This window comes from Lonchura striata, chromosome 12, assembly GCF_050655825.1.
Source record: "Lonchura striata isolate lonStrDom1 chromosome 12, ASM5065582v1, whole genome shotgun sequence".
Taxonomy (NCBI): domain Eukaryota; kingdom Metazoa; phylum Chordata; class Aves; order Passeriformes; family Estrildidae; genus Lonchura; species Lonchura striata.
In genome coordinates this window covers 6162975-6190177 of record NC_140714.1, presented here as the reverse complement: position 1 = coordinate 6190177, position 27203 = coordinate 6162975, and the positions used below count along the sequence as shown (strand labels likewise).

Sequence of the window (27203 nt, the reverse complement as noted above, 5' to 3'; positions counted from 1 at the left end):
CAGGAAGGGATTTCCAGCCCTGCCTTATGCACAGAGCTTCTGTAAGAATGACTCAGAGAGAGATTTGAGTCTTTTCCTCAAACCTCAGGAGGGTGTTGGTTTGTTTGGGCTGGCCATGCACAACAGCCAGTACCACCCTGGTACCATCCAGCTCCTGCTGCCTCAGAGCTGCTTCTGCACCTTCCTCTTCCCTACTCCTCATCACCATGGTGCCCTGCTGGTTTTCCTGCTCACCAAGATGATCCAAATCCTGCTCCTAAGCCTCAGTCACATCAGCAGCCCTTCTCACACATTAATGAGTTACCCCATTAAAGAGGGAAGTTGGACAGATTCACCTATTTGTTTTTAAGCTAGATTTTGTTTTTTATCCCATCCTCCTCTCCGCTACGAACAAAGTGCTCTTGAACTTTTTTGAGAAACCAGTGTTATATTCCTTGATCTTTCATTTTCTGGGTCTTTCCTTCCTCCCTTTGAAGGCTCAGCATGGGCTTTGCTTTGCTCTTCCCTGTCCATGACATCCCTGGGGAACATTGATGGCAATCACTAATGATTGACCAGTGTTCAGAGCTTGCTGAAACTGGATTTTCCTCATAATTATACCTAGAATAATTTCACCAAGCCCAGCTGATGTGAATATTGGATAATATCTTCTCTGTTTGATGAAGTCTGTGCATGTCATCACCACTACAGTTTTGGGAGGACTGAAGCAGAGGAAGCACAGAGCACTTCATCTCTCCAGCCTTGTTCTGCTCCTCTGTCTTTTCTCACACATTTCACCTTTCTTTGCAAAAACTTCACCCAATTTACAAGCTTTCAAGTAAATAGTTTTTCCACTAGAGGGCACAAAGACAATTTCTCCTAAATGGAAACTAATGTTAGAAGGATTAATAAAATAATTACTAACATATCTTCAAAGACATCTCAAACTTCAATAAATGAATGCTCAATAAATTAAGATGTAGTTCCAGCTCCCCAGGTACTACACCACCATAAAATGTCTCATAGAGACTGAAAACCTAAAATCCCAAAGTGATGCTACTCTAACAATATTTCCCATATCACACTGAGCACTTTATCCTGTGATTTCTATGCCTCCTCACTATTTCTCACTAGGCACAGAGCACAACATTAAAACAGCAATGGAAACAAAAAACCCATCCTAGTATTTTCCAAGTTGAATTTTGCCAAATTTAGCTCCAAAACATTAAAAAGTTTTGGTTTCCTAGCTCAAAAGAAGTTTTATACCAGTACTTCTGTTTGCAGATACTTTTGGGTCATGGTAAGTCACACGGTAATTTACCCAACCATCTTGTGTAAATTAAAGAGATTTTAGCCTTTAGTGCTCTTCTATTCAAACCAGCTTTTTCACCTTTAAACTTTTGTCTTGTAAACTTGCTACAGGTTGTATCTATGCCCATAACACATTTCACCAGCTCCTCAATAAGGAATGATGTAAAAACACAAACTCCATGGGAAAAGCAATCAAGTCAAGCACTCGGTGACACAAACGAGTGGGACGACAGCGATAATTCCAGAGCATTCTCAAGGTCCATCCCCAGAGCAGTCCCAGGCAGAGCATGCCTTGCCCAGACCCACCTTGCTGGCTCCTGTGATCCCTGTGATCCCTGCATCCCACGCTGCCGAGGCAATGGGCGAGCGGCCGGTGCCCCACGCGTGTGCGGGTGTCCACACGCAGCCCCACGCTCCCCTCCATGGCCAGCTGTCCCCCGAGGTGCTCCCACAGCTCCAGCCCGGGGCAGGGAGCTTTGCTCTCTCTGCCTGTGGATTCCCACTGCCCAGAAGGTTTGGCTGGAGCAGAGTCAGCCCTGAGACTTTTGCTAATAGGAGCAGAGAGACAATAGCGATGCGCAGGTGCTTCCTCCCATTTAAAGTGTTTACTTGCGCAGCCCAACCAGTGACGCTGGTGTGGATTAGATCTGCATGCTGCTTTGCAGAGTTCAAAAGGTAGCACGTAACAAAAGGAACCCTGGAATACTGCTTATTAAATTAAAGTGGTTTTTTTTTTTTTTCTTTTCTTTTTAAACTCTGCTTCCTTTGCCAGTGCCAAGTAAGAGGGTTTTTCCAAGCATACAATAACGGCGGTTTCAAATGGGAAATGATACACACCGTATCAAAACAAAACACCAATTCTAACACAAAAGCAAAGGGTTTATCAGGGTATCTCCACTGCCTAGGCAGCAGGCTCCTATGGCATGGCAAAGACAATTTCATCAGCCAGCAGACAAGGCCAAACTCAAGATCCGTGCATGGTGTGAGAAAAATTAAAAAGTCCAAGAGGGAAGGAAGGGTATAGCTAAGCCACAACTGCAAGCTAAGGAAAACATCAGTCCAAAAGAGCAACAAAGGCGTATTTGTTTTATGAGATAAAACAAGCAATTCAACTATATTCCACAGTAAATCATTTGGCTTAGGACTGCAACAGGGACAAAAAAAAAGTAAAAGAAGAAAAAGAAAGGAGCATCTGAATTTAATTTTGTTGTTCTAAGTTTACATTACATGAATCAAGATCCTTACTAGAGAAGGCAGGCACTCAAATCCATGCTTGGATCTTGTACATAGGAAGTATCAGATGTACTGAATGTCTTACAGTTCCCTCTAGTCAGTGAAGGCCCAAAGATACTCAGCACTTAATAGTAATATAATAAGAAAAGCAGTAACAATAATAAAAAATGTCAAGGCGCTTTTTGTAGTATCAAAATGAAATCCAGCTTCATAGACAACCATTTGTGAACATTTCAGTCCTCCCAAAAGTACTGCCTCTAGTCTTTGAGAAGTTTCAAATAAATTATCATCATATTTAATATTCTGCAACCAGAGACTGCACTTCATTTTCACACAAAACTACACTTCAAAATGCCAGACATGCTGAAAACAATGCCACACACGTTCTCATTCAACCCCATTCTCTTAATGTCAAAATAAACACAACTGAATCCTTTTGTCTGAGGGCTGTGTTATTTAATCCTCTCCTTGTGGTTGCAGCTATTTCAGATGTGCTTCTATTGACTTTCCTTCTTGGTTCACACAGACTGAGTGGGATTTGCACTTCCATCTTCTGAGATCTGGTGGGATGCTTGCTCAGAGAGTGTCAGATCATCAGTGAAGCTGGAAATGACAATTTAAATCCCTCTCTCTGCTGCTCAATCATAGACATATGCCAGGAGATAAGTGGCAAGTGATGCTTTCATTGATGCCAGTGACAAAGTAATGCAACGGCTTAAAATTAGCAGGTTAACAATTTTAGAGCTGCTTTTGTGCAGCTCAGCAATCCTGTGTCCAGCTTACCAGACTTTTCTCCTTGAAGCAACATGAGGACATGGGCAGAGGTGTGCTAAGAACAGCTGCAGCAACACATGAGCTCAGCTATTGACTAACAAGTTTGGATCAAACCCATTTTACCTGTGCTGGAACAGTCTGTCAGCACGCTCAGCCCCCACACACCCTCCCTCATCTCAAACAGCAGGTGGGCTTCATAAACTCAAACCACCTTGTCTGTCCTGCACACAAACCTCTGCCAAGCAAAGGCCAAAACAGCCTCTACAGTCAGCTCCAAGCTATCAACAAAAATGTGGGCAAGGCACTGTGTGCAGTGAGTTTTTAGGGATGAACTCAAATAATCAGGGTAACTGTGGGAATCCAGGGCTTCCCTCTGGCTGCCCTGGCAGGTCTGGGACCCTGGCAGGGGTCAGGAACCCCCCTGGACAGAGCCCCCAGAGACACTGGCTGTGATCTCTGTCCATGGAAAAGAGTTTGCAATCTTACAGGATGAATTACAAGCTCTGAGTGCTTGATATAAGTAATAATTAAGTGTGGCACAGGTGCAAAAGTAAAATTTTAGGATTCTAGATGAGGGGTCCAAAGGAGACAAGATGGAGGAAATTGGGTGTGCCTTGTTCTTTTTCTCCTTCTTCATGCCCTCCATGTCTCACTGTGGTGTTGGCATTTTTCTGTTGGTTCAGGCTGGGGACACACTGTCCAACGTAGGTGACAGATATTGGCACGTTCTTGTAAATCCAGCCCAGGGAGTTTCTGGTATTTAATGTTTGTCACATCCCACTGAGGGCAGAGCCCCACACGCTGCCCTGCAGGACAGAGCTGGGCAGGGCAGCAGAACATGTGAGAGATAAACAGAATAAACAACCTGGAAACCAGCACAGACCAATTATGGCTTCTGCTTTGGCAGCGGGGCAGAAAGACAGAGACCTTTTACAATCTGGGAATCATCAATACCAGATTCCAACAGGTAACTGCTGGGAAATCCCTGCCCCAGATCACTCAGCATCACTGTGAGCCACCCAGCCTGCTCCAGCACACCTTCCATCAGGCCTGCAGAGACCACAGACCTTGCCAGGTGCCAGGCAGGAAGACAGCACTCCTGTGTCCCTTTTATTGTCAGCTTTAGTCTTTAGTCTTGCTGGACACCAGCAATGCATAAATTTTATTTTTATGGCTTTCATTCTACTGCTCCTTGCAGTTCCTGAAGTGACACAAGATGCCATTTATTCAGAGGAGATCCACCTGTAAAACAATTTAATGCACATTCCCTGAAAGAATGTCAGAACATAAACAGGCAAAAGTAACTTTGTTTACCAGCAGAGGCTTATGGATGCTCAGAGACAGAGATTTATCACACACTGCCTTGGGCAAGTGGAAGGACAGCAAGAGGAGAGATGAATTTCTGGCTGTAGAGCACCATAAATGCCAAACCCCAAATGAGTCTTTACAAGATCTATTGCTTACACTTGCTCTGAAGCTGCATGAAGGGGGTGGCCAGGGGCTCAAGCCACTGCTGAAGGAGCCACAACATCCTCCAGGACAAGGATGCAAGTGAAGGGCTTGGTCTCACCAGGGCAGAAGGCTGCAGGAAAGCTGCCCTCCACCAGAGCTGCTGCTGGACACCGTGTGCTGGTGCATCAAGTCCTGCATGGTTCAATGGGATTAGGTGGGATAAACTGGGGAGAACATTAGGAAAGCATTTCCAAAGTTCTTAGAATGACAGAAGAGTACAAATAATACAAATTACAAATAATAACTAAAAGAAAACACATCTGTGGGGAAACACTTCCGCCAAATCCTGAGGTTTTTTGTTTGTTTGTTTTTAAATGGCTGAGAATAGAAGAAACAATTCACCCCCAGAGGACTGCAGCCTGAAAGAGCTGAATCCTGCAAGCAGCAACTCACAGAAGCTGGAAGCCAGCACAGCTGGAATTAGCAAAAAGAACAAATGAAAGGTTTTCATTGTGGCAAATGGGGCTTTGGAGCAGACTGGCAATAACACGATGTTCAAAAATTTGCTGCATGACTTTTATGATTCCTCCCAGCAGCATGCAACAAAACATACCTGAGCTGTAATCAATTTCTTAGAGTCTTATATAAACATTACAAGAATTTTGTCCTCTGTAATTTTTCTTGCTCTCAAGGCTGCAATAAATAAGTCACTTACAACTCTGCTGCCACTGTCTTCTATCTCACTGTCTCAAGTCACTGCCTTTATTTATTTTAAGCTACCAGCCTAACCACTTGCAGCTTCAACAAATATTTTAAATGTAACCTGTAGCTAAACTCCAGGCAGAATGAAACATTCTACATTCAAAGGGAAGGAGTGGAGAAACCATTTTCCACTGTTACCACTACATTCCTTTCATCTCTGATCCCTCTCCAGCCATCAGGGAAGGGACTTCCAGTAGCAAATCTCTCAAGGAATGGCTCAGAGAGATCTGGGACTGGAAAGCTGTGGACACACTGACTGTGAACACTGGCCCTTGCATGCAGTTGGCAAGTCCCTTCTCCAGCATCACCCCACTGCTTGAGGACAGTTCTGGTCACTTCTTGTGGAGGCAGGAGAGGACCAGAAAGGGCATGAGGGGCACATGCCAATAATTATCCACCTTTTGAAGGACAGACCTTCGGAGGTGAGTTCCTTCCTTCAGCTTGTCCTCAGGCCCTGCCCAAAGCAGCTCATGCAGCAGATCAGGTGTAACCCACACACAGTTTTAGGGATATCTGAGAAGGGAATTGCCTGGGCTCACCACAGGGTCAGGACTTGGGGCAAAACCTGAGCTGGCCCACAGCCATTCAGAGAGCTCTGTATCACTTAGGCACTGAACTGCCTTGCTTCAGGGCTTCATTTTATCCATGAAGAAAGGCCAGAGGTTGTCAGAACATGTGTCCTCCCATTCCACAGCTCTATCTCAAGGAACAGCACCAGTAAATGCTTCAGAAAGAATCCCAGAGGAGGACAAGTGCATGGCAGTACTTCCCCAAAGAGTACTTCACCTGGCAGAGGCTGTGCCTCAAGGACCAGCACAGCCACAAATGTTATCTTGGTATAGCCCTGGTTGGGTTTCTCCAGATCATTCTCTCCCTCTGTTTCACCCAGTGAATGGCAAATCCACCCCACCACTATGATAAAGCACCAGGGAGGGTGGAGAATGAGGGAAGAAGAGACACCTGAGCCAACTTCAAGGGGTTTGCATCCTTTGAGCACTTCACTCATACATAATTGAAAGGGCTGTATGTTTGGACTACAAGAAAGTAAGATTTTTTTTCCCTGCTACCAGACCCATCACGTGAGGGATGCTGTCATACGATAGCCTTGGGGGAGGTTGGCAAACTTGGACAATTTACTGAGAAGCAAAGTAAACTACTACTGACAGCAAGTGGACCAGAGCCCAGATCCCTGAGAGGTTCTGACAATGGGAGGACTCAGAAAAAATAAGCCAGCCTTGACCTCACACTGGGGGAGGCCAAGAGAAGCACATGCATGTATTTTATTTCACACTAACCTCTGTTTGACCAGTTATGCAAATAAATCTCTTCTTGTCCTAAGTACACTGCTAGATACTGAGAGAGAATTTGGAAGAATTCACAATAAAGCCAGGCCTGCTGATCACTGCATTGCGACTGAATTTCTCAAGAAATGAAGTATTAAGCAGGCAAGAATGGCACATACAGCCCATAAAACAAGGGAAACTGCAGCCAAAAAAAGAAATCCAAGCTCAGAAGAGAAAAAAGAAAAAAGTACTTAAGAATTTGATACATGATGACAATCACTTCAGCTCCCTGAAAGCAGAGCAGCAGTAGCTGGTCCCTGGAGAACACATCCCAAGGCAGTGAAAGCCAGGGGAGCAATGTGCCAGTGCAGCCCCACGTGCATGCCCTGCACAAACACAGGGCCTCTGCTAATAAAAAGAACAAACCAAGATGTGTCTAACGTGGTTAGTGCACCCAGACTGCCTTCAGTGCAGGAGGGATCTGGCACCTCATTTTCCAGCAGCACACATGCTGCAGTGCTGGCTGCAGCTCATGTTCCCGTGCTGCTCCCCTTGGAGCAGAGGATCCCCAGCATCTCCGAGAGATTTACACCACTGACCACAGCCCAGCCTGCAGGGCTCTGTTACAGAGACTGCTGCCATGAAGATGGCACAGCTAAACCTGACTTCAGCTTCCCCTGGCTTCAACCAGTGCTGCTCAGCCACTTCTCAGCACCAGCTCAGTTTAGGCCTGGCAAATATTCAAGTGAGTTTGGTGCGAACCCTCTCTTTTTCTAATAATTCTGGTTATTGCACAGAAGCTTTCTTCTGACGTGGCAACACTTCAGGACACGGGCAGGAAGCTCCCTGAGATTGCCACAGTGAATGCTGAGAGGCTCGTGAAGGGCAGCAGTGGAAGCTGAACCCCAAAACCTCACACACAGCTTCAGCAAACCAGGCTGTGCAGCTGGGAACAGCAACAGCCCTGCATCCTCTCCTCACCCAGGCAGAGGAACCGTGCTCAGCTCAGGAGCAGAGCAGCTGATCCAGCCCAGGGCATGCTGCTCCTCAGGGTGGTCAGGGAAACACAGCACAAGGCAAGTGAAAAATAAAGAAAACTCTCAGACTGCCTAAGACATTCCCACTCCGAGTCTCACCTGCCCCTACCAGCTCTCCTGGCCGTGGCAGAAGATGCTGAGATGGCCAAGCTTTGACCCCAGTTTGCCATGGGGAAGGTTCAGCTCAGGCCTCTGTGGCACGAGAAGCTGCAAACCAGCAATGCAGAGGAGAGGGAGTCACCGCTTCAGCGCACTGATCCATACAGACAGCAAGAGGCTGGGGAAGGGAAAAAAAATGCACTAAAAATTCTTCTGACAGGGTGAAAAATGAAAGCAAAGTGAAACACAGCTCAATCTGTCAAAACAAAATCACAGCAAGCCCACTGAAAAAAAAAAAAAAAACACACAGCTCAGCTCGTAGGCAATAACTGGTACATTTGTTTTCCCGAAGATAAGCGGGTGAGTTAAGTTTGCTAGACAACACTGAACAGATTTGAAAGGTAATCATGGTAGAAGCACAAATGATCAGATTTACCAGGGACATTTAGGACTTGCTGTCTTCCACCTTGCCACTCAACAGACTCTCACAGAAGCACTTAGAGCTGCACTGCTGAACTGCACTGCAGTTTGCTGAACTGAGGGATGGACTCCAGAACAGATCTGCCCTGTCCCTCTCAGATCATCATTCAAGGAGGAGGAAAAATGATGCTTTTAGCAGAAAACAAGTCCCAGATTGGCATGGCAAAAGGTGCCATACAGAGCATTTTTGATCAGGGTAGTAAAGGCCCAGGTAATATTCAGGCTACAGAGAAGCCATTAACGTGGTAAAAGAGTCCTAACAATGTTCCCCAGAGGGTATTTTGAATAGTGAGACATCTGTAATTAGCTTAGGTGGGCCAACCTAATTATTCATGGCCTGAGGAAGCATCTCCCCACACAAGAGAAGTACAAGATACATATTTATAGTTCTTTCCTGATAAGCTCATTAAAGGTTCCAGAGATGAATGGCCACAGCATTTGACTGTTTTGTTATAACCTGGAGATGCAAACAGTAATGAGTAAGCAAGCCAGGAGGACAAAGGCAGGGGTTGCACAGGGCTCTAAGCAGAAGGGAAAAAAAAATCCTAAAAACCACAGAAAAGCCTTCAAACATAGATTCTGTTACACTCCAGTGTGGAACTGCCATTTCATGCTTCATTTTGAAACAGATGATTATACACATGCCCTTTTTCTATAAATGTGTGAACAAGCATTGCAATAAACCCCATTTTAACAAGGCCTTCAGCATTACCAAAAGGAAATAATATAGTGGAAACAGTCAATATAGATGTACAACACCTCATATATATTCAGAACTGCATTTGCACATTAAAAAACTTAAAACCAAATAATAATTCTGTATAATATACACAACTCTAATTTCCTAATGTTTCCATTCCAATTCTAAAATTATAGGAAGTGTATTTAGGAAGAGCAGGTTAGCAAAGCAGGAGCAGCAGGAGAGATGAAAGCAGGTTTGTGCTGCCAGCAGCCTGCAGCAGTGGCCAAGTGTCCAGAGGCGAAGCAGGGAGGGCAGCCTGGCCTCACCAAGAGCTGTCTGGTTTTTGTTGGATGGTTGAAACCACCCACCACAAACTGCATTTTGGATGCAGAACTCTTCCCCTGCACGTGGCACACCCAGCCCCTCCACCAGCTCAAAGCAACTGAGGCAGCTGTAATCCAGCAGAACCCTCAAACCCAGCTCCAGCATCCAATTTTCCTGTCCCTTGAACGGCCTGAGCAAGTGGCCATCTCTGCTCCTGAGAGGCTGCACTGGTCACTGCTGGGAGGCTGGGCACAGATCTTTGTCCAAAGGGATCCAACCTGACCCAGCCCCAGGTCTGGGTGGCAGCAGATGTGAAATTGGCACCTCAGCAGCAGTTTGAGACAGCAGAAACTGTCCCAAATGCCCAGAGGGATTCAGCCCACCCAAGCCCAGCAGCCTGGATGAAATCTGGGTATAAGGCACATAGGCTAAATATGGAGCATTTCAACTTCCAAGGCTGCAGCTCCTCACACAGAATTAAAGCACTTACTAGCATGTGTACATTGACAGATAGCAAATTGCAGCAAGAATAATGGGACAGCAAGGAAAAAAAAAAGGCAAATTAACAAAATAAAGCTGATTCTGATGGCATTAAATTCTTGTAACTCCTAGATTAGCCTGTACTCCATTTATCACCCACTCTGGGTTTTAGTTTGGTTTCTCTTAATTCCAGGGAGGTCTTTTGAGAAACATGGCATTTCTTCTCTCTCTAGAAAAGAAAAACTTCATCTGCACTGCATATTTTTGAGATTAACAAGCCAAGGTCAAGCTCTTGAAAGGCATTGTAGTGGTGAAATATTTTTCTAAACCATATTTCAGTGAAGGAGGAATTCCATCCTGACTTAGGATATTTGTTTTTAACTTAGGTAGGTTCTAGGGCTTTCTTTGGCTTCTTAAACAATATCAACCAATTAGAACTCCAAGGCTTGATAAAATCAGCACCCTTCAGGTTAATGCTAATTACCAAAATGACAAAGATCAAGTGCTACAAAAAAAAACCAAACAAAAAAACAAACACCACAAAAACCACAACACACCTCAGGATGGACCCAAATGATGCATAAATATTGTTCTATTTTTGTTCTGTCAAAAAGAAAAAAGAAAGTCAAAGCCAGCAGTGCCTAAAAATAGTACACAGTACCTGAGCAAAGTGAGGACAGAATTAGTGAGACTTTGCTTGGCCAAAATATCCCTTCAGAAATCAGTAGAGAATCCTCACAGACCTCCTGGTCACGGGAGGCAATTAATGCTGGCTGGAATAATCTCTTCTGGCTCCACAGCGTGTGCAGATGAGGACATTTACACAGATGGTTTTGCCAATCAGAGGATTAAAGGAGCACCCAATGTGCTCCAGTCCAGGTGACTGGAAAGGAGGAGATGATGGCCCAGCTACAACAGGAAGGCAGAGGAAGAAAAGGAAGAAGGGAGGGAAAAAAAAAATAAAAAAAGAAACCCCAGGATCTTTCAACTGATAAAAATTCTCTAGGAGATGCAGAGAAACCCATTATCTCAGAACTAGACCCTCAAGACTCAAAATCCAGAAATCCATGCCAACCTCGTGCCTTGCATTTACACTTTGCAAAAGAAACCTGGCTGAACAAATTCCTCCAGAAACTGCTGATCTCTGCAAGTTCCAAGGACATGTAAAGAAAGTTTAAAGTGGAAGAGCCACAGAAGAGGGGTGTTTGTTTTTAAAACCGGTTCCCAGGCTGAGACCCTGGATTCAAGACCAATGTACACAGAGGTGTTTATAAACCTCCCCAATGAGGATTTTATAAACGGAAGAGCTGAACTGTAGCCTTGAGAGTTCTGAGCATGTTACCACACTCTTCCTGTCTCCAGAGGTGACCCATCTCTTGCATGTCATTTCAGCTTCACACACAAATGTTAATTTAAGGCCAATGACTCATGATTCCTGTTTTCCAGAACATTCAAACCAATATTGCAAGGAAACCTGTCGTGTTTTTTTTCTCCCCCATAGCCTGAGTGGCTGGGTAAGAACAGGAAAGGCAGGAAGAAGTAAAAAATTGAGCAAAAAATGGATAAACAGTTCTGTTAACCTTTCCTGAGCCTTCACAAGGGATGAGCTGCAGAAGGTGCCCCCTGCACAGGTCACGGGGTGTGCAAAGGCTTTGCATCAAAAGGCCAAGGGCTCATTGAAAATGCAAATGAAGCCTGGTGGATGTGGAGCAAATTGAGGACTAACAGACCCAAACACCCAAACTCCAACATCCCAGATGCACCATCACACACTCAGCCCCTTCCAGGAGCTGCACCATGCTGCCTGGCTGCTGTGAGCTCAGGAGACTATTGAAGTTTTTGTTAGTTCCAAAAAACAAGAACATAAAACTGCCGTGCTCCACTATCACTGAACCTTCCCATACAGGGGAAGAAAAAGGAGAAAATAACAATAACAAAAGGCAGCTGATCACTTAAATAGGCTGGGGGCACAGCAGTATGGTTATCTCCAGAAGAGTAAAAGCTCTCCCCAGTGAGTCCCAGCCTCCAGAACATTCCCAAGGAGCACATTGCTCCAGCAGAAGCAAGGACCTGCTGCAGATACCAAAAACTCCTGGCAGCTCCCAAAGCTGCCATTTGCAGGAGGCCAGTCTTGGCTTCAGCACTGTTTGCACATCACTGCTGAGGCTGAAAGGTTTGTAAACACTCTCGTGACTTAAAACAGTGCAGAATCAACAGGGCCCTGCAGGTGGAAACCCATCCAGGTGCCTGGGTGTGCAGCCTGAGTCCCTCTCTGCCAGGACCAGGATCCTCACTAAGAATAATATGAAAATGCAGATTTTGCAAGATAAGGTGAAGTGGGACCACATCACACCCCACAGTTTGTAGGGACACTAAGGGCCACCTTTCCCATGCCCTGGGGATTTCACAGCTGTGTTCTGCTCTTGCAGGTGTAACCTTGGTGAATTAATCCCAGGAGATGTGTTTGCCATCCATCAGAAAACAAGCAGATAAAGTGATAAAATTACCAGCTCACATAAAGCTGCAGCCAGCCTGCACTGCTGGCAGAGACAAAAGCATGCAAACATTCAAGGCACCTTCAAGGACCTCCCATCAGCTGTTTTTCCTTTCTGAGGAGCGTCACCTTTTCTGAAGACATTGCAGAGGCTGTAATTCCAACCAAGAGTGACATGACTTCATTTCCTTTGGAAAACAACAGCTCTGCCAGCCCCTCCTTCCCTTGTCCTGCACTCTCATGAGCGAAGTGCTCGGATCTCCAGGAAGGGGGTAAGGTCAGAAGCAAACGCCTGAATTGCTCCCAGATTAGCAGCCCAGAGGGAGTAATTCCAACAGAAAGCATTTATAGTATTCTTGGTATTAAATGCTTTTGGCCAAGATGAAATTTGTTAAAGTTGCACTTTTTGTTTCTTCGAAGTTCTGAAGTAATTTCTTTCCCCAAAGCTGCCTCCACAAGCTGAATCTGTGGGAAAATAATGATTTCACACACAGAAACCAGCACAGCTAAATAATAAACTTAGGCAATTGCTCACATGTTTAAGCCTGATCTATTATTCTCCAGAGGAGCAAAGCACCCATATAGAAAATCAAATTGTTGCCCCAAAACTGATGTGTCACCCTAATTTCCTGAGATCAATCCCATATCAGTCAAGCCCTTTTCTAAAAACAAATAGAAAAACTGAATGTACAATCAAGCAAACGTCTAAAAAACCCTTGACTACAATTTGGCTGGACAAGAGCAGTTGGTTTCTACCCAACATTTCTAAATTCTTTTATTAGGATCCAAGAGTTCTTAGACAAGGTTGACAGGACCTCATTAAATCACTGAATATTAACTATCCCATTTATTACATTTTGCCCTTCCCCTTCTTTTCAGCTCAAATCAGTATTTTCTTGTTTCTTTTCTGTGCTTTTTATTTCCCGATTTCCCTGATCCTCCAGACAATTAATTTCTGTCACAATATTGGATGGGGAGCACCTAATCTATTAAAATGCCATTGGCTCTGTAGATGATTACTTCAGAGAGGAAATAACATTCCTGCTCGTTTTCTTCCTTCCCCTCCCTCTACAGCTTCACATTTTCTCTCAAGGAAAAGGGCACTGTGCTCTCAGACTGGAACTGATAAAAACCACTATGGAGCAAAGAAAGGCCTAAAGGCTGAATGAACCAATTCTAACCCCTGCAGAAAAATACTGTTTTCTAAAACCAAGAACAGTACCTGGGGGAAGATCCTGGATGAAAGAAAATAAATCACAGTTCTTGGTTTGCCTTTTTGTTTTTTTGGTGACAGCTGGAATTCAACCCACTTTGATCCACCAAGTTTTTATAATCCAATGCAACAAAAAACTCCAAAGAAAACACAGTCAAAAAGCATGTTTAAACCTCAGGAAAGCCTGGCTCCACAATGCTTCCAATCTTTATAAACGAAAGAAGAGCCATCAAGTCTTGGACAACTGCTGATAGGAAAGTGTGGGAGAATTCAGGACATCCATGGGCTGCCTGATAGTCCTTGGCAGAAAAACACTGAGAAATATTCCCAGTGCAGTGATTTCATGCAGAAGCACAGCAGTATGATGACTGATGGCCACATAAAACCCATAAAGACAAAGATATTTTAAATGTTTCAGATTATTATTTTTTAAACAGTTCAGCAGAGCTTCCCACCCAGGAACAGACATCCCCCAGCATTCCTGCAGTCCCTAATTATGTTTTTTGGCTAGGTGGAAACCATGGCCTGAACACAGATGGATAACCATTATAGAATCACAGAAAGGCCTGGGCTGGAACAGACCTGAAAGATTATTTGGTTCCAAGAATTGACCAAACAGGTCTTGGTATGACAGCAGCACCCAGAACGGAGCTGCAAACAGCTCCAGAAACAGCGGGGAAATGAAGGAGGAATCCCTTTTCTATCTATCCCTTCTCTTTTACAAACCATTGATGCTCTGATATTTCATGCTGAACATCTCTGCTGGCAGGGAGAGCATCCTGGCTGGAGCAGGGGAGGCCGAGAACACAGGGTGGAGCAGTAAAAACCTTCTTCTTCCCAAATCCAAACTTAATACTGATCTATATCCTGAAGCATGAAGACATATTCCATCCAATATTCTTACTTTCAGAGGGCTGGGTTTTGTTTTGGGTAGATTTTTGCCTTAAATCTCTGTTACTCCAACAGTTCATGTATATTTAATTACTGGCATTGTCTCAGACATTGAATTTTGGCCTTCAGTAACACCCCATGGCAAGCAGCTCTGTGAATTAACAAGGGGGAAACCATTCCCTGTTTGCTTTGGAGTGCAATGTTAAAGCTGCATAACTAAATTCCCAGAGGCCAGGAAATGAAAACATTAAATATTCTAATAACATCAATAAAGAAGTCATGTTTTACATATATGTCATTCCAATGAAATATTTTTCCTGTTTAATCATTTAGTGTTAATGCAACTCATGTTGATGTTAAAGGTTCACACACAGAAAAAAAAGAGAAAGGAAGGATCTCACATGGGAATCCCATTCAGGATATAACATAACCAGGCAATCACTACTGCAGACACTGAAAATTCACATTTTCTAATTTTGTTGATTCTAACTAGAAACATTTAATGGCACAGTAATTATATAAATTACCTGGAATACATAACATTGCATTTATACATAATAAATGAACTGTTGCAGAAGAAATGCCAAGGAAATATAACTAAATTTTATTCAGTCTCATTCCTTAATAGAAAAGAATCAAAGGCCATGTAACTGCAGCAAAATGATAAACAAAATCATTTTCTGTAAGAAACTTCTTCCCACAGATCTTTCCTTAAACCTTGGCAATTAAGACATTTCCAAGAGGTTGGGGACTGCAAACCAACGAGTGCATCTCTCCTGAAACTGACTCACCAAAAATTCAACTTCCCCACTCTGAGATGCAGCAAAGTCCTGGGCAGCCTTAGCTAACGTGGAGATGAGCAGGATCATACCTATGTACTGTTAAAAAAAGTGAAGGTGAAAAGGAAATTCCCCATTTAAGAGCTGTCACACAAAATGAAACAACCCCCTTCAATTCCATTTAATTCAAAAAGAGCTCTCCCAGCACAAGGCAAGGACAGATTCAGCGTGGCTGAGGTTGTCTGGCAGGAGCAGACAGTTGGTCCAAAGCTGTGAGAGTTTATACAAACATGTTCAACTCAGAATAAGATTTCTCAAGGGTGACACAGATGCCCAGACAATAATCAAGCAGATGCTGGTGTGATGGTCTTGAATTTTTGTGTCTTTTTAGAAGAGAGATGGTGCAAAGGGCAATGAACATGAAAAAGAATTGAAGCACCACAGAAAAAGGTGAGAACAAGACTCACCTCCCAGCATTTCTGCCCAGACCACAAGACACACACAGACATCTCATCCCCTGCACCCCCTTGCTGCAGACACCTCACATTTTTAATAATTGTGCATTAGTCTATAGGAGAACTGCTCCAATTTTCCAACAAGCACTTTGCAGCTGCTCCCCAAGCACCCACAGTAGAGCCCTGCCTTGACAGAAGGTGGGCTCCATCTGTTTGGTAAAGTCTTCTTGCCTGGGCTAAGCATTCTCCAAAAAAGTGAGGTTTGGAGTGACTGGCATTACTGGGGCCCCCTTGCACAAAAACTGTTTGTATTTTACATTGCCTTGACAGTAAAATACCCAGTATTGCTGGGTTTCTGTCAGACCACTGGAACAGATCACTTTCCTGGAGCTAAAGCTGCCCTGAACATACAACTGAGATGAGATTCCCATGTTATGCAGCACCACAGCTCTTCTTCAACCCATTCCTCACAGTGAGATTTCAAAAGCAATTGCAGTCTAAAAGATGGGTCCAACTCTTTTGGGTTTTTTTGGTTTGTTTGTTTGTTTGTTTTTTGTTTGTTTGTTTTTTAAGAAACGAAACCTGTAAAAGGGCAGCAAACCACTTATGGGAAGGCACAGACTTGAAATACATACACATATTCAAAAAAACTTAAACCAGAAAAATTAAATAGGCTTCCACTTCAGCCAGAAGAACAAAGTATCTAACCTCAGTCTTCAAAGACAAGGAAATTCAGAAATAACATTGTCTCTCCTCTTACTCATCCCTGCTGTGCTGGGTTGCTACAATCCATGCAGGCCATTCAAAATTAAAGAGACCTCCAGAAAAAATTTCATCTCAAAAGGAATATGTTAAAAACCAGCCCAAGGCAGATTATGTGGTTGAAATGAAATGCACAGCATCCATCCAGAGTGTTGTATATGCCATTCCTGAATTGCAACAGCCACACTCATGTGGTTACAATTTACAAATTAGCACTAGGTAAAGTAAGAATTTCCTCACACCTTGAAATCTGAAATAGCAGGAATTTTTCCCACAGTCAGCTTCATCAGTACATTTCCTCATGGTGATAGTGTATCTTTGGCCAATATTTAGCTCTGTTCCCCTTCACTTTGGTGGCAGTCTGATGTGCACTGAAACCAAAATTGTCACTGGGGGGGTGGAAGCAGCAATCCTGGCCCTGTCTGACCCATTCCTGTTGCTGTTTATGCTATGTCAAATGTTGGTGCAGCCACACACAAAGTCAGGGTGCAGAGCAGGCAGGGAAAGCAGCTCAGCAAACAGGGCTGTGCAACACCAGCTCTGGCCAGGGCAGCAAACACAAGGGACAGCATGTGAGAGACCACACCTGAAAGGAAGCACATAAAGCACATAAACCCCTCTTTCTCATGGCAAGCCCCAAACTCATTGCCTGGAGGCAATGCCCTCTCAGTCCCCTGCTTGGAGCAGGAGGGAACAGGGAATGACTCAGGACTGCTCAGAGCAGGGCATTTATTATTTATTATTTATTTAATTACAGCTCTCACAGTCATGTCTGTAGGGCCTTTCCCAAGGCTCACTCAGGTACATTAATGTGAGAGAGACTTCAGTGTGGACAGAGCAGGAAGGTGTTTCCAGCCACATCATCTGGGAAATGCAGAAACACAAACAAAGCCCTTTGATTGAAGCCTCTCTCCACCACAACCTAGGTCAGGAACCGTCGTCTCTTGCTGTCTGTGCAGAATGCTCAAACACCCCTCAGAATTTATACAGGGCTGGTTGGGCACAAAACCAGACCCACACAGCTTCCCCCAGGCCTCAAGATGATATAAACCCCATCAGCTCGCTGGGACAACAATAAAACAAAACATCCCCTAAACTCAACCTGCACCAATCCCCACCCCACAGTCTGGCCTGATATGGACAAATTGTCATCCCAGGACACACTCCCTTCATCTTCCCATGTACCTGGTGGCCTGCAAAGGGACATCTCTAGCCACCACAGACCTGTGACCTGTGACACATGGGCCCAGTCCCCAAAAGATGGTTTTACACATTGTGAAATACCATCTGTGCCAGGAGACCCTACAGCTTTATCGTCCTCATTTACTTCCCACCACACAAGGTCCTCACCTGCATGGTAATATTTTCTTATTTAAGCACTTTTGTAGCTTGATTCCAAGGGTTTGTGTGCATCACTCAGGCTGTCTGCTGACATTTGCAAGCAAAATGCCAAAGTGCTGCAGGAACTTGTACTGATTTGTAATGAAATGGCTTTGAACCAACATTTTCATCAAAGGTGATTCTGCCTCACCCTTTTGCTAAACACGAAGTGGTTTCTCTGTTGGGAAAGATAATGAATACTAGAAATAAGAACAGTTTTGAACAGAAGCTCCCATCAAAACAGAAAACCTGGAAATCACCTGAGGAAATCAACTTTTCATCCCTATCAGGTTTGAACTGTTGGATAAGCAATCTTTATCCAACAAATCAGTGCTAATTTTACATGCCCATCTCAAGGATGACCACACTCTTCTCAGTTATTTTATGCCCAGAGCTGAGCTAAACATTGCCCTGAGGAGATGCAGGTAACCCCTCAGCAGCTCTTGGCACCAGAAGCATCTCTGCTTGGCAGAGATGGAGACCTAAAATACAAATATATACATACTTACACACGTTTAACTCCATCAACAGTCCTTCCTGCATGTAACAGTGCCCCACAGCAGAAACAACCCTGCTTCACAAACACTACAAGAACATGACTTTTCCTTGGGAGGGAGGCAAAGAAACACCTGCAAACATTAAAAAAAAAATATATATTTCACACAAAATTTATACTGAGCTTGCCAGCTACTACAAATGATTTTTCAGAGACGTGGTGGTTACAAGGCTAGCCAACAACTTCTCAGTAAACCCTGTAAGTCAATTAAATACTGCTCTGACACAGAGTCATGGATCATCCACTGCTCAAAGAGTAGAACTGTTGATTTAGTCAAAGGCAGCAATCTGGTAGTAAATACATCACTGTGTCCTGGCAGACAGCTGACTGGTATCATTAGAAAGTATGTGTTCCACCAATTACAAAAATTAATTATAAAGCCATGTCAGGTCACTGGGTGGGAAAATAATCATTTCACTTCACAACATGAAATGAGAGACAGTGCCACACCTTCATCAGTATGCAAATTGCAATGGATTGCTTGGGACTAACCCAGCTATCTCCAGTGCTGGCAGGTGCCCAACCTAACCCAATATAGCCCTCGGGTGAGATGGATGAACACCACCTCGTGAGAATCCAGTCTGGCAACAAGCAAAATGCAGCAGGGAAAGAAGAATGGCAAAGAAAAGAAAAAATGCAGACCTAGAGAAAAGTTCGGTAGTAAAATTTCTAATTCACAAGGAGTCAAATAAAATTTCAAATGTAACAAACAGTTCCTGAGCAGGGATGGACTGATAATATAAACACTTGCTCTGAGCCAGGACCATGTGTGCTGATGGGATACAAAAAAAAAAAATCTCTGAAAACTGCTGCAAATGGAAGCTCTGCTGGCAGACCATCCCTTATGTATTTGGGAATAGGCTGGTTGACTGCTTTTCTTCACTAATGAGTTCTGGTAACAGAAAAACTTTGGCAAAATTTTGTCATGATGTTATGACTTCAGCAAATCAGCACTACGCATTTCTGGGGTAAGATTCCCAAATGTTTCAGTCCAGGAAGGATTTTGCACCTCCTCTGACCAAACAGCTGAGATACCAGACTGCTCCCAGGTCAACAAGCATTTTGCCTAAGGTCCAGCTGTGCTTACATACCAGAAAAATTAGGAAGACTACAGAGATTTCAGTGGATAAAGTTACATACATACATATATATATATATCCTATCTTCCAAATGGCAATTAACCTTCTCCAAACCAAAGCCTGCTGCCATTTACAAGTAGGTCACCTCTCCTCTCCCCCAGATTTACCAGGAATGCAGTAGATGAGGTGCCCAATTCCCATATGATAATCTAGTTTACCGCAGGTGATGGGTGCTGTCCTTGGGGCAGCCCTCCAGACTTTTTAAATTGCTTCTGCAACATGAAAGGACAAACCTGGGTTCTGGAAGACACCTTCATCTTCCCTCTAGAGCATGTACTTACAAAAAGCATAGCGCATTGACAAGCATGAGCATTCATTTTAAAGGTCTAGTGAAGAAACTGGATAAAACGAAAAATACCAAACCCAAACCCCAGATACTGCTACACACCTGCAGCCCTGAGACACAATTTATTACATTCAGAGCAGCTGTGCACATTGAACCTTCTTTTATTGCTTTGGGGACTTGCATCACAGCTACCTTCAGTTTGACAAACATTTCCTCATAAAGCTGGCTCCTGAGGAACAGGATAGAGATTTCATACATATCTCTCTCTCTGTGTGTGTGTGTGTGTGTGTATAAAAACAATAATACATTTCCATATGATAGAAGCTGACATTTCCTTATCAATGCAAATAGCCCTGCCCTGCCACTCCCTGAGGCTACATGCTGATGGGAGTGCTGGGAGCTGTGGATGTGAGGAGTCTCACACCCAGACCACCCTGACACCCAGGTAAATTCACTTCACTGCTGCAAACCCAGGCTTTTTCTATGTTAATTCTTGAGCCCCTGCTTTGATGTGGCTTTGGTGTGCCAGGACAATTGGTAATTGCCCACTCCACATTCTGCTGCTGTGCCCAAAAGGCCCCTTTCATGTTGCAGATATGGGGGATCAATTTGCACCTCAAAGCACAGCAGGTTAAAAATCTTCTGCCTCAAAAACCATAGAAATAAAATGATGTTATGCACATCCCCCGGGTTAAAAGCTGCAAGAGATGATAAAACATTCCCCCTTTAGGACAAGGGGAAATGGGCTCAAGGTATGCCAGGGGAAGTTCAGGTCCTATATCAGAAAAATTTTCTTCACTAAAAGAATGTTCAGGCATTGGAACAGGCTCCCCAGGGAAGTTGTGGAGTCACCATCTCTGAAAGTGTTAAAAAAGGAGGAGACATGGCACTACATGACATGGCACTTCATGACATGACTTGGTGGCCATGGTGTGATTTGTTTGAAGGTTGGTCTTGACCATCTTGGAGGATTTTTCACACTTTAATGATTCTATGATTTTAAATCAACTTTGCTTCCTTTGCAATGGTTAATGCACCCCACACAAGCACTCTTACATAATTATACAAGTTAAATCAAATAAATCGGAGGTGCTTCCAAGCCCTGGCACAGCTCAGGAGCCTCTGGGCCCCAAGCAGCCTTAGGGGCAGGGTTCTCAATTTTGCACAGTTGCAGGGAGCTCTGTTAAATACCATCACTGTTCTGCAGCTGCATGGATGGGAGCTAGCTCTGCTACCTGGCTCTGTCCTTGGGACAAACTTGCCCAAACTCATGTCACAGCACAGCTTCCCCACTCCAGGCAAGACTGGGGAGGGCTGAGCTTCTCCAGAGGCCCTTGGGAGCAGTGTTTTACAGCCCTGCTCGATTTTTTCCTCCTGCTTTGGAATTGCTGACACAGCAGGGAAAAGGCAGAAATCAAACTGGCCCTGTGTGCAGCACAGCTGGACTGTGCTCCAGGGGGGCTGCTCCTCATTTTGGGCATCTCTGCACCCAACAAATCCACACCAAAGGGCCAGGCAGGGCCTAAACTGGCTGTATAGGTACTTTTCCATCAAACTGTACATTTGGGGTTTTTTGTAGTCCTGAATTTTCACCCCAACCCCCCTCTAGGAAATCATGCAGTGCAGGAGACAGAGGCTTAGGGATGACAGCTGCTCTCAAATCACCTGGGGTCATGCACATCCCCATGCTCCAGATGACAGCAGTGACCAGAAGCACAGCAGACTTAATTTCCAAAACCTCACATGACCACAGGCCACTGCACCAACAGTCACAAGCCATCTCAGATGGTCTAAAAGCAATTTCCCTTTTCTTCATTGCTTTTAATAGGTTTGAGGGGTTTGCTTGTTTTTAAATTAGTAACTTGCTATCTGTTTTCCATTCTGATTTCTTTCACAGGTTTGTCTTTGCTTATGGAAACGTTTCATTTGTCCTTTTTATGAAGTTTAAAATTCAAAGTTCTGTCATATTTTTAATCAACTGTCAGTATTAATTTCCTCTGCAATTCAGACAGTTTACTTTTATCAGTTTCTCAAGCTGTACTGCCATTCACTGAATGAGCCTCAAACATACTCATTTCCTCATGATGAATTATTTTCATTAGAAAAACTCCTTTTGAAGTACATGTCTTCTCTGGATGTTTTCCACCTCTTTTGGAGTTTCACCTTCTGCACTGGCTTGTCAGGGCTCAGTGCTTGCTCCTCTCCAGCCCAGCTCTCTGCAAGAGCACACAGGAGTGCTTGGAGTATCTTCCTATCAACAAATGTTCAGGGGAGCAAAACATACTGGTTTATCTGGTTTTGCTGCTGAATCTCTAGCTGCAATCTGAACTGGTTTAGATGGTTAATAAAACATTAAAGACCAAATAAATGGGAGCATTTAAATCCAGAGTTATGCAAAGACATTCTTTACTTTCCAGAGTGCCTACTGCATGCTTTCCAAAGCTCTGATGAGAGCCTGCCTAAAAAGAGGCTCTAAACATGGGCAGGCTCCCAGAGCAGTTTTCAAGCCCAACAGTTTTCAGTCATTTTAACAGCCACCCAGCAATGGCCATGGCAACACTCATGAGGTGCTCAGCAGCTTTTGAACAAGACCAACAAAATAATTTTACTCCCTCATTTGTTATTAATTCCCAAGGGAATTATGAACAAACACATACACAGCACAACTTTCTCTGGAAAACTTTCTAGCAAAGATCAGATGCTAGAAAGGCCTTTAAGAGTGAAGTCCAAGAGTTTCCTCACAAAATTCCTAGAGGAAAAAAAAAACAAGCAAACCACAGCTACCACTCCAAGGGACTGCCTTTGGGAAGAGAGATGGAAATAAAGTAGGGCAAGGGGAAAAAGTTCCTTGCATTGTCTGATGTTTGGTGGTCATGGTGTAACCAGCCAGACAATTCCCATGAGAAAAGTCTACAAAGAAACAGAAGCTGGCCAACCCTCTATTCAAAAATTTCCTAAAGGATGGTTGCTACATTTAGCCTAGACAGTACATGAACACAACAGAGATTTGTAAAATTAAAACTGATGGAGATTTCCCAATGTGATGCTGTTTAAATCATCAAGCTTCCAGTGGGTAGACATTCAAACGCTTTTTGGAAACTGTTGTCTTTTCTTCACACTAACAACCACAGATCCAAGATTCCCCATTCTCTGATCACATTTTTAAATTCCTAACTGTCTGCACCTCCTAAACCCTGAAGTAAATGTTGCCTTTTGATGTGCTGATCTGGATGAAACAGCAACACCTTTGTTGGTGAGTGATGTACTTTCTCAGTACAAGGCGTGGAAAAGAATGGACCATAGCAATTTCTAGGCCTTCAGCTAAGACATGGAAGAAATTTCAGATGACAAGCATTAATATGGTAAACTTCACCATCTTCTGTTTAATTAAATTTATTAAAATCACCATCATTTTGCATATCTTTGAGAACTAGGTACAGCTCTGGGTGTTTCTGGTATGAAAGGTCAAGGTACAAGAAATCAAAAATTGCTTATATTAAATTACATCTGTGGGTCCAAACTCTGCTTGTATTGTTTTTCTATACTTCATTGTCCCCACTTACAATTCAGCTTGATTTTTAGCCATTATTGTATTGGTACAATGAAAGTATTAACTTTTCCATTAACCACAAATAAATACATTTTACCAGTTCAAAACATTGAATCCAAGACAGAAATCACCTCAGCCACGGCAGCCTCATAGAGTCAGTCAGTCTCAGCAACAAAAGGTTTCAATCAGATAGCCAAAACTTTTGTCCATCAGATTTAGATTTGTCCTGAAATGCAAGACAGACTTTCCTCCTTCCCCCCTTTGCAGAGCCAAAAGGCACAAAACCCAAGAAAATTAAAACCTTCTGCATTAGTCTGCAACATGCTACAAAATGTAATAAAAAGCCAAATGTCTCTCTGCCCTCCCCCCTCATCTAGTTGAATTATTATTTCAACCAGTCATGTAGTTGCAACTCTGCCTACATCTCCACAAACTAAACAATTATGCCACAATAGGGGTATTTTGTTCACTCAGAAAAAAAATCATCTAATGAAAAACTATGTTGGTGGTTGAACCCGTTTCCTTTAGGAGGAGCTGGCTGTAATCTCAGTGGGACTTGTGGTTTCAGCTATTCATACTGTTCATAGCAGTTTCTGTTTTTTCTCAAAGCAACGTAACCCAGCAACACAGAGAAAAGCTGTGATTAACTTCTGAGATACAAGATGTCACGGCAGTGCCAGTCGCCTCTTCACCAGGAGAACCATAAATCTCTGTTGCTCTGGATTTGCACAGACACCTCACATCTCAGGCAGAGTGGAAAGCAAAGTTAGAAATTGCTGAAATTTTCTCCTGTACCCAAGAACAAGTTGACTGTGGACTCGTGACTCTCAGACAGATCATCCTTCAGAGCTGCAAGAAACTGCATCTCTCAGGGCCTGATCGATTCCTTCCGCTCCTTGCCAACCACAGGAGAGCTTTAAAATTAACAAGCATTATATTAGCTGACTTTACCTAAGGAATAGCTATCAATTATCCACACACACAGAAGACATTTCCTTTTATCTGTATGCAAATGTCCATATGTGGTGGAATGAAACTGGAAGGGAACATGTAGGCATCAAAATCTTATGTAAATTATATACTTTTTAAAAAATGCATTAAAATGCTTGAGTCAATCTCAATAAATAAATTCATAGAAATCCAAAACACCACATCCAACCAAACAAACAATTAAAAAAGCTAAGAGGAATAATCAGAATGATGCTAAGGAAAAAAAATAAAACTCTTTCCTTTATCTCTTGTATGAAGCACTTAGGCTTGCCCTGATCTCTGAAGTACAACAGCTACACAGGAAGATGTCCAGGCTCTGTTACTCAAGATACAGAATAATTCATAATTAATTTGCTTTAAAAATAAGACCCATCTGGCTGTCCCACCAACACAGAGATCTTGGGAGAAACTCAGCTCACAGTGGCCAGCACAGCACTGCTGTCCAAACCTTTGGGACAAGCACCAGCCCTCCCCTGTCCAAGCACTTTCCTAAAGAACACACTGATGCAGCCCCTTCTGTGTGCTCTGGGAGATGTTATTTCTTTTTTTAAATGACAGGTTCTGTTATCTCCTGTATATATTAAAACTGGCCTTTCAGCTCTTCCATTAATACCAGACACTGGAGTCAGAGGTGAACTCTAAGTGACTCTGACACTTTCAGATTAGGGCATCTCTCTGACAGGCTTCTGACACAGCCTCTTTTCATGTCTCGGGACTGCAGCAAGAGAGGAAAAAACTGCCCAGAACTCAGGGTTTCCAAACTGCTCTGCAGCAGCAGTTATTTATTACTGCTCTGCCCTACAGTGTCACCCAGGTGCTGCAGAGGAAAGAAGGAGGCCATTCCCTGCTATCAAGAGTTACAAAATATTTTCAGAATAAACTGGTGAAGGATAAGCAGATGGGCACAAGATGAAAGCAAAGCAATCCTCGGGCTGAAAACATGACTTTTATGTTTTGTAAAGCTTTTTTTGCTTTGCAAAGCTGACCAGGTGGTTTAAACAAAGAAGGAAAGAAGGAAAGAAGGAAAGAAGGAAAGAAGGAAAGATGGAAAGATGGAAAGATGGAAAGATGGAAAGATGAAAAGAAGGAAAGATGGAAAGATGGAAAGATGGAAAGAAGGAAAGAAGGAAAGAGAAAATTCAGATCAGAAAACAAGAATGAACTGAATAAATTTACCAGAGCCAGAGTAGCATTGAAGAAAATTCACTCCTGACAAGAATTAAGTGCACTGCTTGCCTGTTGCACATGAACAAAAAAATCCAAACTCCAAACAGGCATGTCCAAAGCCACACAGGAACGGGGTGCCTTTATTCCCCTGTGCTGCTCTGTGGGAAGAAATCATTCAGGAGCCAGATATCAGCTCTTAATGAGTAGTTTTGTTACTCACAGCCCCACAATGTGAAACAGGGGGTGGCTGAGGTTACCACGCTGTGGTAATAATCAAATTTAAGGGGATTATAATCGTTATAAACTAATCAGGGTAGAATTATATATTTTTAATTAGCAGCTGCTGTGTGGTTAAGGCACTAGAATCCCCAGCTGTCTGCTGCTAAGTGCAACCAACAGAATCTCACTTGAAGCGAAAAATACATGCTTGTACATGGAAAATATATTAAGGAAATTTAAAATTGCCCTTAAAAATTCTATATACTGTAAAGCCTCATTACAGATCGTGCTTTTTGCTTTCAGCATTGGAAAGATTTGTTTATTTTTTTTAAAGCCCGTGCATTTAATCTTATATTGAACATAGGCCAAATACAAAAATATACAATACATTGTGTATATTGTTACTTCAACCCACATAGTAGTTACTTGTAAATCCTCCAGCATTTGGTATAAACACATAGTGTTTGTCTACTCATTGTAAGTCTAGAAAAGGACATATTTATGGGGAGCCCTAAGAGGTGTTCACTGCATGAATAATGGAGACTGAATAAAACTTGTCATTTGGATTTTCATGTAACAGCAGACTTTAATCCAAGATTCCTAAGTAAAGAAACAGATCTCTTCAGTTTCTGTAAACACCCCTGCACACACTCTTGTATTTTTAAATTCTTTTTCAGCTGCATTTTAACTGAGAACCTTTCTATGTTATCACAGAGAGACTTCCACTGGCACCTGCCCCCAGAGATCTTGCTTTGTTTAAAAATAAAGCAAACCCAACAGCCAGTTCAACTGAAAACAAAAAGGTTTTGTTAAAGCTGCTCAGGTATAAAGAGGCTGATCAGAGCCTACAGATGCTTGGCAAAAGTCAACAACAAAAACCCCAAACAGCAAAGCAGCAGGTCTTGTCTTCAAACACGTTCTTCAGGTTCCCTGTGACAGACCAGCCTCCTTCTCCCCAGTGCAGCAGATTTGTGACATTTTGGCCAAACCCAAGCAGCAGCAGAACTGCAGCTGAGCACAGCCAGGCTCCTCAGTGCTGTTTGAGGCTATTCCTTAAGGTACATCCACAAGGTGCTGCAAAGGGCTAAGCAGCTGTGTTCCCATTCCCAGCCCTCCCAGAGGGCAGGGCTCTGGCCAGGGCAGCAGCCAGCCAGGCTGCCTGGTGATGAGAGCTCTCCAAGCCCAAAGCCCAAAGCCCAAAGCCCAGCTTTGGATGCTGTTCCTGGGTCCTGCACTGCCAGTGTTGCTCTGTGTGCTCCCCAAACCTTGTCCTGCCAAAATAACAGTGACACTTCCCCACCTGCACAGTGAAATTTGTGTCTGTTCCGTCAGCTCTCTCATCACAGACCAGGTACGGATTCCACTGCTGGAGAAGATAAATGACCTTAGATTCATACTTTGGGTAAAACTGTTTCCTATGAAATGG

General features: G+C 43.4%; 1 protein-coding gene across 21 annotated transcripts in view; it reads right to left on the bottom strand.

The window, feature by feature from the left end:
- Positions 1–27203, bottom strand: part of MAGI1 (membrane associated guanylate kinase, WW and PDZ domain containing 1) — a 332520-nt gene that overhangs the window by 286386 nt on the left and 18931 nt on the right. Inside the window, exon 1 of one of the 21 annotated variants that reach the window (XM_085590055.1) lies at positions 1597–27203. This exon is cut by the window's right edge and continues 18580 nt beyond it. The exons of the other annotated variants lie outside the window; for them this stretch is intronic. Coding sequence (XP_085446181.1) covers positions 1597–1714 — 118 coding nt within the window. The 5' untranslated portion in view covers positions 1715–27203. The remainder of the gene's footprint in view (positions 1–1596) is intronic. 21 annotated transcript variants of the gene reach the window in all.